This window comes from Passer domesticus, chromosome 13 (genome assembly GCF_036417665.1).
Source record: "Passer domesticus isolate bPasDom1 chromosome 13, bPasDom1.hap1, whole genome shotgun sequence".
NCBI lineage: Eukaryota > Metazoa > Chordata > Aves > Passeriformes > Passeridae > Passer > Passer domesticus.
Window position 1 is genome coordinate 9973541 of NC_087486.1, and position 15938 is coordinate 9989478.

Consider the following 15938-nt stretch of genomic DNA (forward strand, 5'->3'; position numbering starts at 1 on the left):
CCAGGCAGCAGCCTGTCCCTCATCTTGCAGAAATGCCATCACTTCATTAAGGGTCATTATGCCTCATTAATGGGTCCGTTTTAGCCTTCCTCAGCCATCTCAGAAATGGTGAGATTTTGAATATTGCTTTGGTATTTTAACTACACAATCTTGTGTCATTGTTATGGAGGAAGCACAGCTCCTGTTTGAGCCTCCAGGGCACCACTGGGGGGTTGTGGTGTGTGAAACTCAGGAGTTCCTTCTGACACCACTTTGGGTAACTGCATTGGTGTTCTTTCCAAATTCACCAGAACCACTGCTCAAAGTGCATGCAGATTTAATGGGAATCCCTCCAGTTCCCTACAGATGTGGAGCTGTGGTGGGCTTTTGTCAGGGAAATAGTGCTGCTCTTGAGTGGAGTGAGTGTGGAAGGGATTGGAAATGTCTCTGCTTGGGACAGAGGAATTTGAGTGCAGAAATCAGACCCAGGTAGGACTCGCCTCTGTCCTAGTTGGAGAAACACGCCAGCTCTCTTCAGCACAGGATTTGTTTTGTGTTTGTCAAGTTTAGGTGTGTTTGGTGACTGTCTGGGCAGGTATCCTCACTGGGAGGATGCATGACTGTCCCTGTGTGCTGGTGTCAGCTGTCAGCCCTGGCTCACCCTACACACCTGATCGTAGCCAAGGGGGTTGCCAGTGGCTGTGTCTGCTCAAGGCAACGTCCTCCTCTGTGTCAGAGAGGAATAATGATGTTATTTTCTGTCACATTGCTGGGAGCCTCCAGCGCTCAGAGAAGCAAAGGTGTGTGTCTGGCATTTTCCTGAAAATCTGCTGGGGGTGCAGGTGTGAGTGACCCTGTGCTGCTGGGGGCTCTGCAGAAGGGATAAAATTCACCCTTTGGCTTCTGCAGTACCACAAGATCATGTTTTGATGTGGTTTGCTTTTGGCCACAGTAGTTAGAGAAATCCCAGGTCTCTGGCTCTGCAGGTGCTTTGTGCCAGCAGGCTGGGAACAGCACATCCTAAGGAAGAGAGTTTTGGGTTAAAACTACTTCAGCATGGGAATTCATTGCCAGTACACTGGAGACTGTAGAGCTCTGTAGGCACTGAGTGTGGATGGACACTGTCAGCTGAAGCCTCTGTGTCACCAAACCTGAGCTGGGTTTTGTTGTAAAATGAATGTTCTATAACTGTTCTTTTTTTTTTTCTTCTTTTTTTTCATTTGACAGACTTGAAATGATGACATCAAGGAGCTTTTGGTGCTCTCTTGTACTGCTGGGGGTTTTCCCACTGGTCACGAGGGGATGGATGGATGTGGACCAGAGCAGGAGCCTGTATTCGGATGCGGGGAGGTTGCATCAAGAGGTACTGTACACCTGCTGCTGCTGCAGCCACAGCTCTTGGGTTTCTGTTCTTGGGCTCTGGGCAGGCTCTCCATATTGTAAACAGGAAACAAATGTGAGCTTATCCATGTATATTTATATTAAGAACCTCCCAAGGAGGTCAGTGAAAAGCAGTGATACAGAAACTCTTACACTTATTTGGTATATTGACATAATCTGGAAGTGAAATTGTGCATCTGGCTGTTGTGGAGATGCTGACTTTGCCCCAAAGACTTCACAGTGTGCTGTCCTGGGGCTGCTGACACCAGTGAAGCTAAATTTAACAAGCAAACTGCCCTGGTTCTTCACTTGGGTCAATGGGCATTTAGGTGAAATCTAAAAAAAGCTCTTTTGACGGAAAGCTGAGCCATAGGTGGTTCTGAGAGAATCAGCAAAATTACTGCCGAAAGTGTTTCCCTCCAGACTTACAAAATGTGATACCTTTCTGAAGCACAGAGGAACAGAAAAGGAGCATGGAACAGTGACTGCAGTGAGTGGTGATCTCCTTCCACCCAGTGCCCATCCTGTGGGGCTGGGGCAGGACAGCAGCTCCTCCTCAGTGCCCAGTCCTGGGCTCAGGGAGTGCAGAAGCAGCTGAGCCTGTTTCCAGTGCTGAAGGTGACAGTGTTGACTGCTGTCACAGGGCTGGGGATGGAGCAGCCCCTGTCCCAGCAGGATGCTGGATTTCTGAGCCAGAGCTCAGCACTGCTTGTGGCACAGATGTGCACTCAGATTTTCACAAGTCTGAGGCTGAGATGTGTGAATAAAGCCACAAAAATCTAGAACTGTGACTTTGTTGAGCTGTAAATGATGAATGAATGCTGAAACAATTTTAGCTATTTAATTAGTTCCTGTATGCATTTCCCTAAATGGTTGCTGAGATGTCTGAAAGTGAGAGATGGTGCAGAAGGACAGGAAAAGGACACTTGGCTATTTTTTAGCTGCCATTGCCTTGAACACTTATGTGCTGGCAGACACATCAGTCAGTGCCAGGCTGATGATAAGCCCTTGATGGATTCATGTTGCAATTGGATCTATTTAAGCCTCGGGATTTGGTTGTAGTTGGAGGATCCCATTTCTCCCACTCACATTCTGTCTACAAATACCCAGTTATCTGCATTATAGTTAAAGCCAATTAAAAAAGTGCTTTTTGCTGCTTAGCAGGGCTCAAAAGTCATTTCAGTGGTGTTGGGTGTTCTACAGCTGTGAGGTCTGTTTCAGGTGTATTTTGTCCTTGAGGTATCCAACCTCTGTTCTGTAAAAGTGAAGAACAGCCCCCTTCCACACCTCCACTGTTATTTTGCTGCTGTGTAGGCTCAGGTAGTACACTGCCACTTTGTTAAACCTGTTCTTGCAGAATCTCTGATAAATTTTGCTTTTTTATTAGAAATTATTAAATATTTTGCACGCTTGTGCAGTTAAAAAAGTCTCATTCTTTACGTGCACATTAGTTTTGATTATTTTTAAGAAAGTTGCTCTGAGGAATTAAATTCATTACTCAATTTACTTTAACATAAAATCATAGAATTATTATATTACTTGAAAGACACTAATTCATTTGATCTTTTTCTAAAGACCATAATATTATTGTACGAATTACTTGATATTGCTTGAGGTGGAAGGATCTCAGCTAAAAAAGTATTTGCTCAGGTTTGCACAGAATTTAACAAGTGTGAATATTAAAATTATGAATGTACAAAGAATACAGTTAAAATAGGATCAAGAAATGTAAGTAGTAAATCAGATTTTTGAAAGAATTATCTGTATAGAAAACTTGTTTCCACAAGAAATAGTGTTTATACAGTGTGGCACCAAACACCAAAATTAATGTGAAAGCTCTGAACCCAGCTTTCAGGTCAGTGAGACTGAGATAATCGCCTTTTGAGAGTAAATGGCAGTTACTTTCTCTTGGAGAAAATAATTTATCCATAATATCTTTCTAATAATAAAAGTCACCTGAAATAATTTTCTAGCATTATAGGGCTTTGTTCAATTTGGAGCTCCTTGTCCATGAGAAGTTTGTTAGGTTCCAAGTTTTATGGTTTGATTTATACATAGATCCATTAACATGCATTTAAAAATATTGAATCACAACTAGAAATGCTCCTAGCAAGTCACTAAAACTGCTTTAAAAATGAGTAAAATGTTAATTTACAGGTCAAATAATTTTGAAGTCTGCTCTGATGGAAAATTCCTGTGAACCTCATCAAAGCAAATATGTGGGTATGGGTCACTGACCTTCACTAATATTTGTTCTGATCTACATAGGAACAAGTTTACTGAATCAAAAACATTGCTTAATTTATGTTCAGATAGCTAAATCAATTTCTTCATGGTATGTGGTAGAATTATTGCAGCTGTGCTTTGAATTTATTAAAGAAAATAAGACTACAAGGCTTTCTGATCAGAAACCAACCCTCTGATATAACAATGGTGTGTGTTTTTCTTGATGTGCAGCCTTTCACCCCTCAAGTTTATGGGTGTTCCTGAGAAGAGGTTTCTTTTCTGGAATATTTTTAGTCCTGAGTAGAATACTTAATAAATATGTATATGCAGTATGAAATTCCAGTTTCAATGAGAGAGCTAAAATGAAAAAACGTTAAATTAAAAAAAAAAGACAGCATTAGTGTTTGACTGGAAAACTGCAACATTCCTGGTTTTTATTAATTTTGGAGATTACTGCTGTGTTGTGTGAAATGTCTCATAGGCTGGTTCCAGGGCTTGCTGGAAAGCTCTTGAGGCTTCTGGGCATTGCATGTGGACTTGGGTGAAGCTTCTCATGGTTGGACCATCATGAGATTAAATCCTATTCAGTGGAATATATGCTGAAATGTCAGATATATAGAGCTCACCACTCTGGGGTGTTGTTTTTGGACAAGTTTTTGCCTCTGCCTTCAGCAAGTCTGATTGCATGTTTAGGTTGGATGTTCTAGAGGTGACTGCAGTTCATGGGCAGCTCTGTGCTGGCTCAGAAGGGCTTTGGGTGGTCCCTGATACACCAGGTGATGTAATCTGGGATCACCTCTTCCTTCTAGAATAGAATTCTCAAAAAATGTAGCTTTGAGTCATTGCCAGTGGCAGTGAAGAGTTTCCAGTATGAGCAGAAGAGAGACAAACAATCTGGATCTGAAATCACGCTGGAGTTTGGGTTTGGAGGAGAACTTGGCCAGGAGGTTCTGATGGAAAGCCTGCAATGCTGTCTCTGCTACATAATCCACACTAGTGGCTCAGACTGATTTTTTCAGCCTCCCAGGGTATTTTGCAAAGCATCTTATTAAATACTGAAATTTTACAGCCAGTTTCTCCCATTCCCTGCTTTCCCTGTGGGAGGCTGATTTCCTGTGCATGCTGAAGCCAAGCTGGTTTTGCTGAGGTTCTTGGGGCAGACCTTGGATCTTCTTTTGTGAACCTAAAATGAGCAGAGCATTGCTGCAGGTCTTCATCAGCCCTTCCAGGAGCAGAGCTCCTCTAACACATCATCAAAGAGCTGCATTTTGGAAATGTAGATTCTGTGTTATGTTTTCTGGGGCACTGCTGGTGGATAGCTTGAATAATGTTGTCCTAGCTTTATAGTGTGCAAGTGGAGAATAATTCTGTTTTGTGGTACATGGAAAGTTGTTTTGTGCTGCATTTTTAAGTATTTGGATGTCACCAAGCTCCTGAGCAGTGACAGTAAGGGCTGGCAGGCGTTCTGTGGTTTGTTTAGGGCTACAGAACCATAACTGCTCTGTGGTTTCTAGAAATACTTAATTGCTTTAATTTGCCTTTCACGCCGTGCTATTTTTGCCACCCATCCTCCTACTTAAGAAGTCTCAGGAACCCGTGCACAGCCCCCCACGCTCCTGTGGGGAGAAGAGCTGTGTCCCTGGGGAAGCTCCTCTGCACAGAGCTCACAGGGGATGCTCCATGTGCTCGTTTTTCAAGGCACCATAACTTTCTTCTTGCTGGCATTTGGAGGTATTGGCTCTGTTGGCTATCCATTGTTTTTGTTCATTAATTGTTACTTGAAGGAGAGCGTAGAGTCCCATCCCTGGAAGTGTTCAAGGCCAGGTTGGATGGGGTTCTGTGCAACCTGGTCTAGTGGAAGGTGTTCCTGCCCCTGGCAGGGGTTGGAATTGAATGATCTTTAAGGTCCCTTTGAATTCAAACCATTCTCTGGTTCTATGGCACCTGAACTGCTCAAAGTCTCCAATATGAATGTATGGCAAACAGCTGGTTCAGACCCTTCAGTGCCCTCATGCCCAGAAAAAAGCCTTTCTCTAGAGTCCACTCACAAGCCTCAACTGTGCTTGTGTAAGAGTGTCAATTACTGCTGAAATTTCTAGTTATATCCAGAGTCTTAAATGTTACATCACTTATGCTGCATCTGAAGATGACAGTAGGTTATTCTGTGCAGCAAGGATTCATAGGGATGATTTTGGGCTCCTTCCCCCTGCAAAGTCATGTTTCCTAATCTGACAGACTAGGAAGGGATTTTTTTCTGAAGCAAGGTGAAAAATTGCAAAGGCTTTTTTAGATAAAAGCTTTTTGCTTCTAATTCAAATATTAAAATTTCAGAGGATGAGCTTGGAATAAAATAGGCACAGTGTACAAGTTTTGTATACAGTTGGATATCTAATATCCTGGTATTTATTTTAACTGTTAATAATAGTAATGTCTACCATTTGAATGTTCTTTCTGCTTTTCAGTTTGGAGAAAGGAAGAAAAGAATCAGATTTTAATTTAAATCTATACTGTGCTACAGCCTGCTGCTGCTTCAAGCATTAATAAAAGTACAGGCAGACAAGACTTAAGTTTATTTTTCTATCACTTTGGTATGTAGTGATAACTCACTCCTTGTTACCTGCATTTATGTGGTATCTCTAACAAGCAGTAATTGCTTTTTTGTGGAGCATCCTAAATCTTAACAGGTATCTTATCCCTGTGGAGATGAGAAGCTTTTGCTCTGAGTGCTGGTTACCAGAGCATCTGCAGCTCAAGGTGCTGAAGGTGGAATGTTTTGATAATATTTATATTAGGTGTGTTGAGGTCCTTCCTCTGCATCTCCAACCTCCCCCTCCACTTTCTTCTGTGTACTCACAGGGCTTAATAAATGTATCTTATGGGATGCTCTTGTACTTGAAGTACTAGAAAATGTGAAATTTGGAACAAGGCAGGCACTGTGCACTTGAATAACAGCAGAAAATTAAAAGAATTTTGGTTTACATGAGTGGTTATGGCTCAGTAGTGAGTGTCAGGGATTGTCAAGATGCATCTAAAGCACAATCTGAAGATGAAACCCCCTTTTTTGCCGTCCCTTGCAGAACAGAAATCCTGCTTCCTTTGTTTTTTTAAACTTCTGGTAGGATGCAGTGTGTGATAGCTCATGGTGGTCCTGCACAGAGAACAGGTCCCCTGCTGCTGCATGGAGCAGTCTGTGGTGCCTTGGATGTTAATGACCTTGGATTTTGGGCTCCTGGATGCTGTCTCTGGGAGCAGAGGGGTGTGGGCTCGTGGTGCCTGGCTCTGTGCTGAGCTGTGGCACTCACTGACTGCAGGAATCAAATTTCAGGAAGTTTTTCTCATGTCACAGTTGAGCAACTGTGAAAAATCATACTGAGATGGGGAAATGCTGGTATGATTCTAAAGAAGAGAATAAGACCAGAGTAAATCATGTTGCAAAAATAAAAAGAATCAAGGCAATCTTAACTTGGTTATGATGTGACAGAGGGTTAAACTTTCTGATATTCCGTTCAGAAGCCACTCAGCCTTAAAAGACTAAATGTTGAGCAATTTTTTTTTTTCCAAATGTAGCATATTCTCCCTTTGAAACAAAGATTGTAGCATTAGTTTTTAAAGGAAGACAGTTTTACTTGAAGTACTTTTGACCACCAAGCAGGGAAATTTTCGGTTTTTAGATTAGAAATAGTATATCCACAAATTTGGGATTTCTTAAAACAGCTATCCCATGAGCCTCCCTATCACAATGTGGAAATTTATGGAGATATACCTGGGTTTCTCATCTGGAGTCCAGAACTAATAGTGAGTAAAATCAGAGCTGCAGTAATTATCTCAATTAGCTGCCGTATGGATGAGCAGATGATGCTGTGTGATGTGAGACATCAGAGTTCCTCTGTGTTCGTACCAGACAGTACAAATCTGAGCTGCCAGTGTCCATACTGATAGCAAGCTTTCTCCAGACAGTAGCATGTGAGCTATTTTTTCCTCATGCCTGATCAAAAAAAAAAGGAGAAAATCCTGATTGTCAAATTAGGCTGTGTATTGGTCATATACTGTACTGATGCTTCAGTCCCCATGCAGAGTCCCACCAGCCCTGTACTGAGTGTCATTTCATAGAATGGTTTGGGTTTGGGTCAAAACTTAGCTAATTTTACCCCCCTGCCCTGGGCAGGGACAGCTTCCCCTATCCCAGGTTGCTCCAAGCCCCTTCCAGCCTGGCCTTGGACACTTCCAGGGATGGGGCAGCCACAGCTCCTCTGAGCACCCTGTGCCAGGGCCTCCCCACCCTCACAGGGAGGAATTTATTCCTAACATCTAATCTAAATCTATCTTGTTTGCATGACCCCTCACTGGAGATAAAGAGGAGAAGGCTCTGAAGGGAGGAAAAAAATCCATGGTATGGTAATCTATTAATAGGATCAGCCACTTCTTTATTAATTTGCCAAATGAGTTAGGACTGTATATTTAGAAATTGTACAGCAGTTAGGCTGATCCTGAGAGCAGGTCCCTGGAGACCTGGAGTGTGCAGAGGTAACATCTGATTTATTGTGAGACCCAGCGTGAGCCCAGCTACAGGGACTGGGTTTGATTTATCTGCTTGCAGTGCCTTGTCTCCCACAAAGGGTCTGGTAAGGCCAGCAATGCAGGGAACATGTGGATTTGGAGTGTTACCTGTTCTTTTGCCTCTCTTCTTCTGCTGCATTGATTGTTTTATTGTTTTTTGCTGCTGGTTGTGGGGTTTTTTTTCCCCTTTGATTTATTTTTTGTAAGTTTTGGGGGTTTTTTTGCCAAGTCCCCTGTATTAAATTTTGGTTATAAAAAGGGGTGCCTTTTTACTGAATCTAAATCAGTATTAAAGGGCAACAGACTGAAACCATTGCAAGGTTACCTGATGGATTGTTGTGCTTGAGGCAGTTGGTATCTCCCTGGTATCTGCATTGATGATCCATGCTCAGCATCATTCACTGCTGGGGTCAGAGGTCAGTAACAAACAGGGATGGGAAATGCACAACCATGTGAAAATCTCTTAATACTGAATTCATCCTGGGAAGTGTTCAAGGCCAGGTTGAACAGACCTAGTGGAAAATGTGGCAGGGGTTTGGTACAAGATGAGCTTTATTGTTCCTCCCAACCCAATCCATTCTGTGATTCTACACACAACAGCCCCAAAGTGGTTTTGCTGCTTGCATCCATTGCTAATGACCCCTGGAAAACCTGTTTGTGGCATGCTGCCTACCAAGCACTGTTTTATGTTGTGTTTTCCCTCTGTGTTGTTGTGTTTTAACTCTGCACAATGGAGTTCCCAATGCTCTGTGTTTGTTATGAATGAAATCTGATTTATCACTACTGCTCTGCTCGTCCATGGACCCATGACTCATCATTAATCAGGAGATATAACATAAACTAGCTCTCATTCCTTTTGTAAGAGCAGAAAAGGGCTTTGTGCAAACCAGTTGTTAAATGGCATCAGGTTCAACATGGTATTGGTACAACAAATAATGGCAAATGGCATTGGTACAACATGCTGCAGCTGCAGGGGAGTGAAACAGTGTGACAGCAGGTACCAAACTCTATTTGATTTTGATTTTCACCCCTCCTAATCCAGGTAGAAATATTTGTCATACTTGATGAATCTGGTCTTCTGGAAATGCAGTTTTTCTTTAGCTACATGTCTGGTGAAAGGCAATCCCGAAGCAAACATACTGCATTGATTTCCACATAGTGATTAGGCACTTCAGAAACAGAACAGAAGGACCTTTCATTCTGTACTCAATTGACTAACATTAAAAAGTAGGAAATAGGTGCTAAAAGTGAACCTTGACAAATAAAACTGTTGTATTGCACTAATGAAATGCTATTTAAAGCAGTACATGAAGAAGCTTTTTAGAAGGAGTGGAAAATCCAAACCAGTTTTTTCCCTTCAAAGCAGATGATTTATGCTCTGATAAAATTAGATTTTTAGTTAAAGGAATTTGCAGTCATTAAATGGTGCCCATGAAATAAGTCTCATTTATAACCATCTGCTTTATGGCTTCTGCAGAAAGAGTATTCCTCAGGCAACGCATTCAAGAACTTTGGTGTCATTTTTATCAAAATAGTTTGGTTCTCTACTGGTAATGCTATTAAAACCTCTGAAACCTCTGTGTGATGTTTTTTTTTTAAACTGGAGATCAGTATCATCTTCAAGAGAAGTCTACCTGGAGCTGCTACCTTTTTGTACAGTACTTTAAACCCTGCTGTGGCTGCCAGGCATTTTTCCGTTTTTTTGTCTTCCCTCCTGAAATCTTGACCATTCTCAGTGTCATTGGAGGTTTCTCTGGGGAAGGGATGTTTTGGGGGACACACCAAGTGCTGCTCTTTTCCCAGGAACAAGAAGTGATGGCTTGCAGCCTGACCTCGTGTTCTCTCACTGCAGTTCTAACAAGCTGTTCTTCTGAACCCTGCATCTGTTTTTTGGGATAGTTTATATTCATCAGAGCTTACAATTATAAGGGGAACAGAATAAAAGAAGGGAAACTTTGAAGACCATCCTTTGTCTTTCATGATGTCTGTGCAGACATGGAAATAACAAAAGGGCATTTCATAAAAGTGAGATGAGGCTTGGATGTTTGTTTAATAGAGCCTTGATAGTCTATTTCCTTTTGATCAATATAATAGTTGTAATTAGTTTTAGTATTTCTAAGCTTTTGAACTGCAGAGAATTCAAACAGCTTGTTAGTGTGAGGGACTCTGGGGAACTTTAAAAGTATTCTTCCCTTTTGCATATATTGCATGTACACAGGCCTAATGACAGCAGCTGTAGCTGAGTTTTTTTATCCCATGCCCCACCTCTCAAACTAATATTTTGAAAAGCTGAGAGAGGTCCCTGGAGTATAACTGCCTGCACAGCTCAGAGCTCTGCTACATAAAGTGGATAAATGCTTTGAAGTCTGTATTAATCCTGAATGCCATTTTATATATTGCTCAAGATCACTGAGGTGGTATCCTACAGGGAATAATGACAGTATTTTTATAAGCAAATACCCTTTTTTTTTATTATCCCCTTCAGCTGACTTGAAGGGTGCCAAGGAGACAATTTCTTGTATTCTGATCCTTCTCTGATGTGGTGGAAGCTTTGTTTTGAGGAAGGCAGCTTTTGCTGTGTGAAGGAAGGAGAATCAGGATCTGCTGCCTGCACGAGGGATGACAAAGGACAGTATAAACTGTCACCGTGTTTGGGCAGGACATGGGTGATGTGAGGTGGCCCCTGGGCTGGAGGAGACCTCAGCTGTGGCTCTGTCCTGCCCTGGGACTTTGCAGAAGGTTCTGGGAGGGGGCAGGAGCAGAAAGAGGCATTTCTGTGGCAGTCCATGGGCACCTACAGCACAGCAGCGAGTGGTGCCCAGAGCCTCCTCTTCTCCAGGCTGGACAGCCCCACCTCTCTCAGCCTGTCTCCACCACAGAGGCACTCCAGATGGTCTTCATAACTCCACTAGTGCTAATACTGGCTGCAAGAAATAACTCCAACCATGGAAATTTGGACGTGTTTGTAATTAACCCATAAATAGTGCTACTGCGTGCAATTAAATATTTATTCCTCTGAAGTCTCACCATTAGTATAAGCAGATAGTGTTGCCTGGGAATGCAATACCTTTTGAAACAGTGCTGTTTTAAAACAAGTTTGTATATTAGAGATGGTTAATATGATTTGCAAAAAAAATTATATGCAAAAATATTATGTAGGTGTGCATGGATTGAAATGAGCACTCAACTTTCAGCATGAGTAGTCCAGTGGCTTTGAAATTATTCGGATATTTGAAGTCTCTGCTAAAAATATCTGTAATGACTCCTCCTTCCTCAACCCCAAATCTTTGGTGTGGTAATAATAACCCTTCTAACTGCTCCCTTTTAACATAAATAGAGGGGAAAAAAAAAATCAATTTTCAAGACAAATGTTGTGCTTTACAATGCAATTTATCACACAGTGATGAGTCATTTTAGGTGTTATATTTATCCATTAAATATCTGTGAACAAACTGAAATGTGTGCTTGTAATTGCTCCTCAGTTATTATATTGAGCTCCATAGATGCTTCCCTGGGTCAGTAACTCATGTTTTTAGGGGGGGGTTGTTCAGCCTGCCTTTGAACAATTCTTGCATTTAATAAAAAACACCACAAAAAATTTTCTTTTTCCTTATAGGACTCCAGAGGGTTTGAAGTTACAAGAAGAAAAGGTAGGAAAACTGGTTTTCTTTCAGTGTGTGTGTTGGTGTTGAGTATTCTTGCAGTAACTTTATAAAACAAGCATGAGTTCACACACTTGAAAGGTTGTGCTGCTGTGGGTTTCACAACTGTCTGTGCCTGGTGCTTGTCTGACAGTTCTTAGTGTTGCAAATTGTAGAATTTTTTTTTTTTTTCCCAATGGAAAGCTGCTCTTTTAGCACAGAATTTCATGATGGTGTTGGGTGTGCATGTTGAGGTTTGGGTCGTGGCAGGGCATCTAAATTGCTTTAAGCTGAAGGAAGGTAATTTTGATTAGATATTAGGAAGAAATTCTTCCCTGTGAAGGTGGTGAGTCCCTGGCACAGGGTGCCCAGAGAAGCTGTGGCTGCCCCATCCCTGGAAGCGTCCAAGGCCAGGTTGAAGGGGGCTTGGAGCACCCTGGGATGATGGAAGGCATGGCAGGGGGTTAGACCTGGATGAATTTAAAGGACTTTTCCAACCCAAAACACTCTGTGATAAACTCAGAACCTGGAGAATTTCAGGCAGAAGAAGGTGTAGACGAGGCTTTCTGTGCACAGCTCCACCCAAAGGTGCTCTGAGCTCAGCTCCTGCTCCTGGGGACTCTGCTGCCTCAGAAACTGACTGGCTTCTGCCAGGAGTGGCTCTTTGATGGCTCCTGGCAGCTGGGGGAGAATTGGCCATCAAAGAGCTCATTCTGGTTATCATTAATTTTGATTTTGTTCAGCAGATGTTTTCTGGATCAGGCAGTTGCTTTCCTCATCTGTCTTGGTAGAATGTTAAGCAGGTGGCACTCTCCTGTTCAATGCATTAATGCATTCCCTGTTCCCTTCCAGCAGCTTCTTGAATTGTTTCAGGCATCCCATATGTCAGGAAGAGCTTGCAACTACCAAGGTTTTACTGCATAAGCAAAGAAGGTCAGGTCCAAGGGTAACTTGTCATTTGGGCATTTTTTTTTTTCCTGCTGGTTATGTTTTTGTGTTTTTTTTTCTTCTGTGAGGCTGAGGCAGCAGAGAGGCATGAATTAATTAAAAATACAGCTATTGCTAAAGGTGAAATCTGTTTGGTTTATATGTCCAGTGCATGTGTGTGTTTGATCAAACTTCTGCTGCTGTTCATGAAGAAATCCAGTTCTGTTGTACTTCCCTCAGTCTCAGACTGAGGAGGGCTCTTGGGGGAGTCAAGGCTTTTTTGGGATGCAGAAAACCTCTTGGTGTTGTGGATGTGGAGACATTTCAGTCATGCCCTGGCTACAGTTTGTGGTGCAGTTCATTATAGGCACAGAGACTGGATTCAGTCTTGTGGATGCACCTCTAGTCCTTTCTCAGACATGAGTTCTACTTCCAAAACTTTCTTCACACTGAAAGTAACCATTACATATGAGAGCTTAAAGACAGCAATTTTTGAAATCAGGATTGAGTTTACAGATTGTGTGCTTGAAGAATGTTACTTCAGAGCAATAACTGAATTTGGAGATCAGTGCCTCAAGACGCAAAATTTCCAAGCTGAGTGAGGCTGATTTCTCATTGCTTTCAGAGCATGGGTAAGACTTTACTTTTATTTTAAGGAGTAAAACCATAATTTTTTTTCAGAAGTGAATTCAATATAATGGACTTCTGTTAGAAGCTTCTTAGATCCATGGCTGGAGTGAAGGGGATGGCAACTGAGGGAGTTAAGATGTATAGATAAATTTGGCTTTTGCCCAGCAAGGCAATATGGGGATTATCAAGTCTGTCTGAAGAACTGCAAACTCCTCAGAAGTCAAGAAAATGCTAACATGGTAAATGCCTCTTGATAACAAAAGCCTGTGGATTTGCAGAGCTACCTGGGGATTTTCAGCAATGTTTAAGTATCTTCCTCTCTGGAGTTATTCCTCAATAGTGCCTATAAAATAATTCAGCTAAAGGCTCCTTCAGAAACCTGTTCAGTATTAAAATGTGCACAGAGCAGATATCATTTGGTGTCAGGAAAAAAATAACAGGAGGGTCAGAATGTTTATTATACACACAAAAGGATTTCTTCTAAATCTTGTGATATGGTATGAGGTGATTTTGATGAGGCCTTTTTCCCCCTAAAAATGGTAATTTTTGCAGATAGTGGTTTTTACCTGAGGAAATGAGGTGATTGGAAGAGATTGGGAGTTGGGGGTTTATCCTTGTTCTGTTCCCTCGGTAGAAATTTTGGCTTTCTCTTAAAAAGCTGAAAACCTAAAAAATATCTCAAAGAAACACCTACAAATGTGAGAGCTCAGCAGACTTACTCTGTATCTGCTTTTATTATCCCAGGCTTATGGATGATCCAAGATGATTAAAAAAAGAGCTTTTGGTGAAAGGAGGGGCAATCCTGGTTTAGACATTTCAGAATTTTTCTTTATTTTGGGACGAAAGGTTTGAATCCTTTAGATTTAAAGCATACACTTTTCTTTCAAAGGGAACAAAGCCTTGATTGTTGTTAAGCATGAAAATACTTTTTTCTTTTTAGTTGTGGATGAGTGTAGTTAAACTGTGAGATTTTGGTTTCCAAAGTGTCAGGATTACAAATGCTGGAGAAATTTTGAACCTGCTCCAAAGCCCATTACAGTCAATGAATGGTTTTCCTTTGACTTCCATGGCATGAGATCAGCAGTAATTCCATGATCTTTTAATTGCTATGGTGTGGAGGAGAGATGCTTCCCTGACTGCAGCTGGCAGCTACCTCTCAGTGATGTTTGGAGACTGTTTTTCTTCTCAATTGAAATGGAAATGGGTGCAGAACCATTTTGTTCCTGTAACTAGTGTGCAAGTAATACCCTTTCTGACTAAAAATAATTTTTTAATCAAAAAAACCCTCAATCTGAGATTTGATTAGATGCAGGAATATTTCTCGAAATTCACTTGAAATTTGCCTCTGAGTTGGTCACACACTTGACCCACTGTGGTATCCATCTGTATTGTGCCCATGCAGTGGTAACCAGAATATGGGGTAGGGTGCCAGGTTTGGTGCTGTGCTTTGGAAACAAACTCCCAATCAGCCAAAAAAACCTCTAAACACAAGCTCAAGAAACCCCAGCATGTGATAGACAAGAACAGGATTTGAATACCTTCCCTCTAAATTGCTCTGTTGAACTAAAATCACAGGGCAAGTTTGGGCAGGCAGATCTTTTTTTCACTAACTGAATCTTTTCTGTTTTCTAATTTTTGTGTGAATTTTTCATAATTTTTCCTGCCCTTAGTGCAGAGGAGAGGGGAATGGAGCCAAAAGGGGAAAAACCTGCACACTCCTTGTTGCTGTCCAGGGCAGTGTAATACTGCGGGAGAGCAGATGGGGAAGAGAAGAGCAGGAGTAGGGAGCTGGGAAAAGCAGCAGTTTGTGCAGATCATGTGGACACAGCAGGCATTTAGTGAAAAGGATGAAGGGAGTAGTGAAAAGGATGAAGTGTCAGAATGGTTGTGGTTGGAAGGAACCTCAAAGCCCATCCCATTCCACCCCCTGCCATGAGCAGGGACACCTTCTGCTATCCCAGGCTGCTCCAAGCCCCATCCAGGCTAAACCTGAACACTTCCAGGGATGAGACAGCCACAGGTTCTCTGGATAACCTGTGCCAGCATCTCATCACCCTCACAGGGGAGAATTTCTTCCTAATATCTACATAGTCTGAGGAGAAGTCCCTGTGCAGGAAACTGGGAGGCTGAAGGGTGTGTGTCAGATTGGAAGAAATGGGACCAAGCTTGTAGAGAGCACCTGCAGACATTAGGCTGGACAGTGGCAGGGCTTAATTTTAAAGATTGGTGACTTTTCCCTGTGTAATGAGTGTACATGAATGCCTAATGCTTACCTGTTGCCGTCAATTACACCATACCAAACACCAGTTTATATATGTAAAAGCCACATACATTTGTGTCTATCAAATTCCCCATGTCTGGCAGAACAGAGCCTCCAGTGGTTTCCCCAATTATTTTAATGGCAAGGACACAGGAGCTAATTCTGCAACTTCTGGAGCTAACAAATGTTCCCATTTCAGCTGGCACTGTGGGGCTGAAGGATGCTGAGTACTAGAACAAATTGTCTGCTGAGTAGAACTATGCCCAAGCATATGTATAGTCACATTAAGCATAAAGAGCCAAGTCTTCAGTAGATGGAAATAAGCAAAGCTCTGCTGA

General features: G+C 42.0%; 1 protein-coding gene across 5 annotated transcripts in view; it reads left to right on the top strand.

Annotated features, from left to right (window-relative positions):
• Nucleotides 1-15938, top strand: part of FSTL4 (follistatin like 4) — a 209476-nt gene that overhangs the window by 3528 nt on the left and 190010 nt on the right. For all 5 annotated transcript variants that reach the window (XM_064387512.1, XM_064387509.1, XM_064387508.1 and 2 more), the window contains exons 2-3: nt 1207-1342; nt 11759-11792. In XM_064387512.1, coding sequence (XP_064243582.1) covers nt 1214-1342; nt 11759-11792 — 163 coding nt within the window. In that variant the 5' untranslated portion in view covers nt 1207-1213. The remainder of the gene's footprint in view (nt 1-1206; nt 1343-11758; nt 11793-15938) is intronic.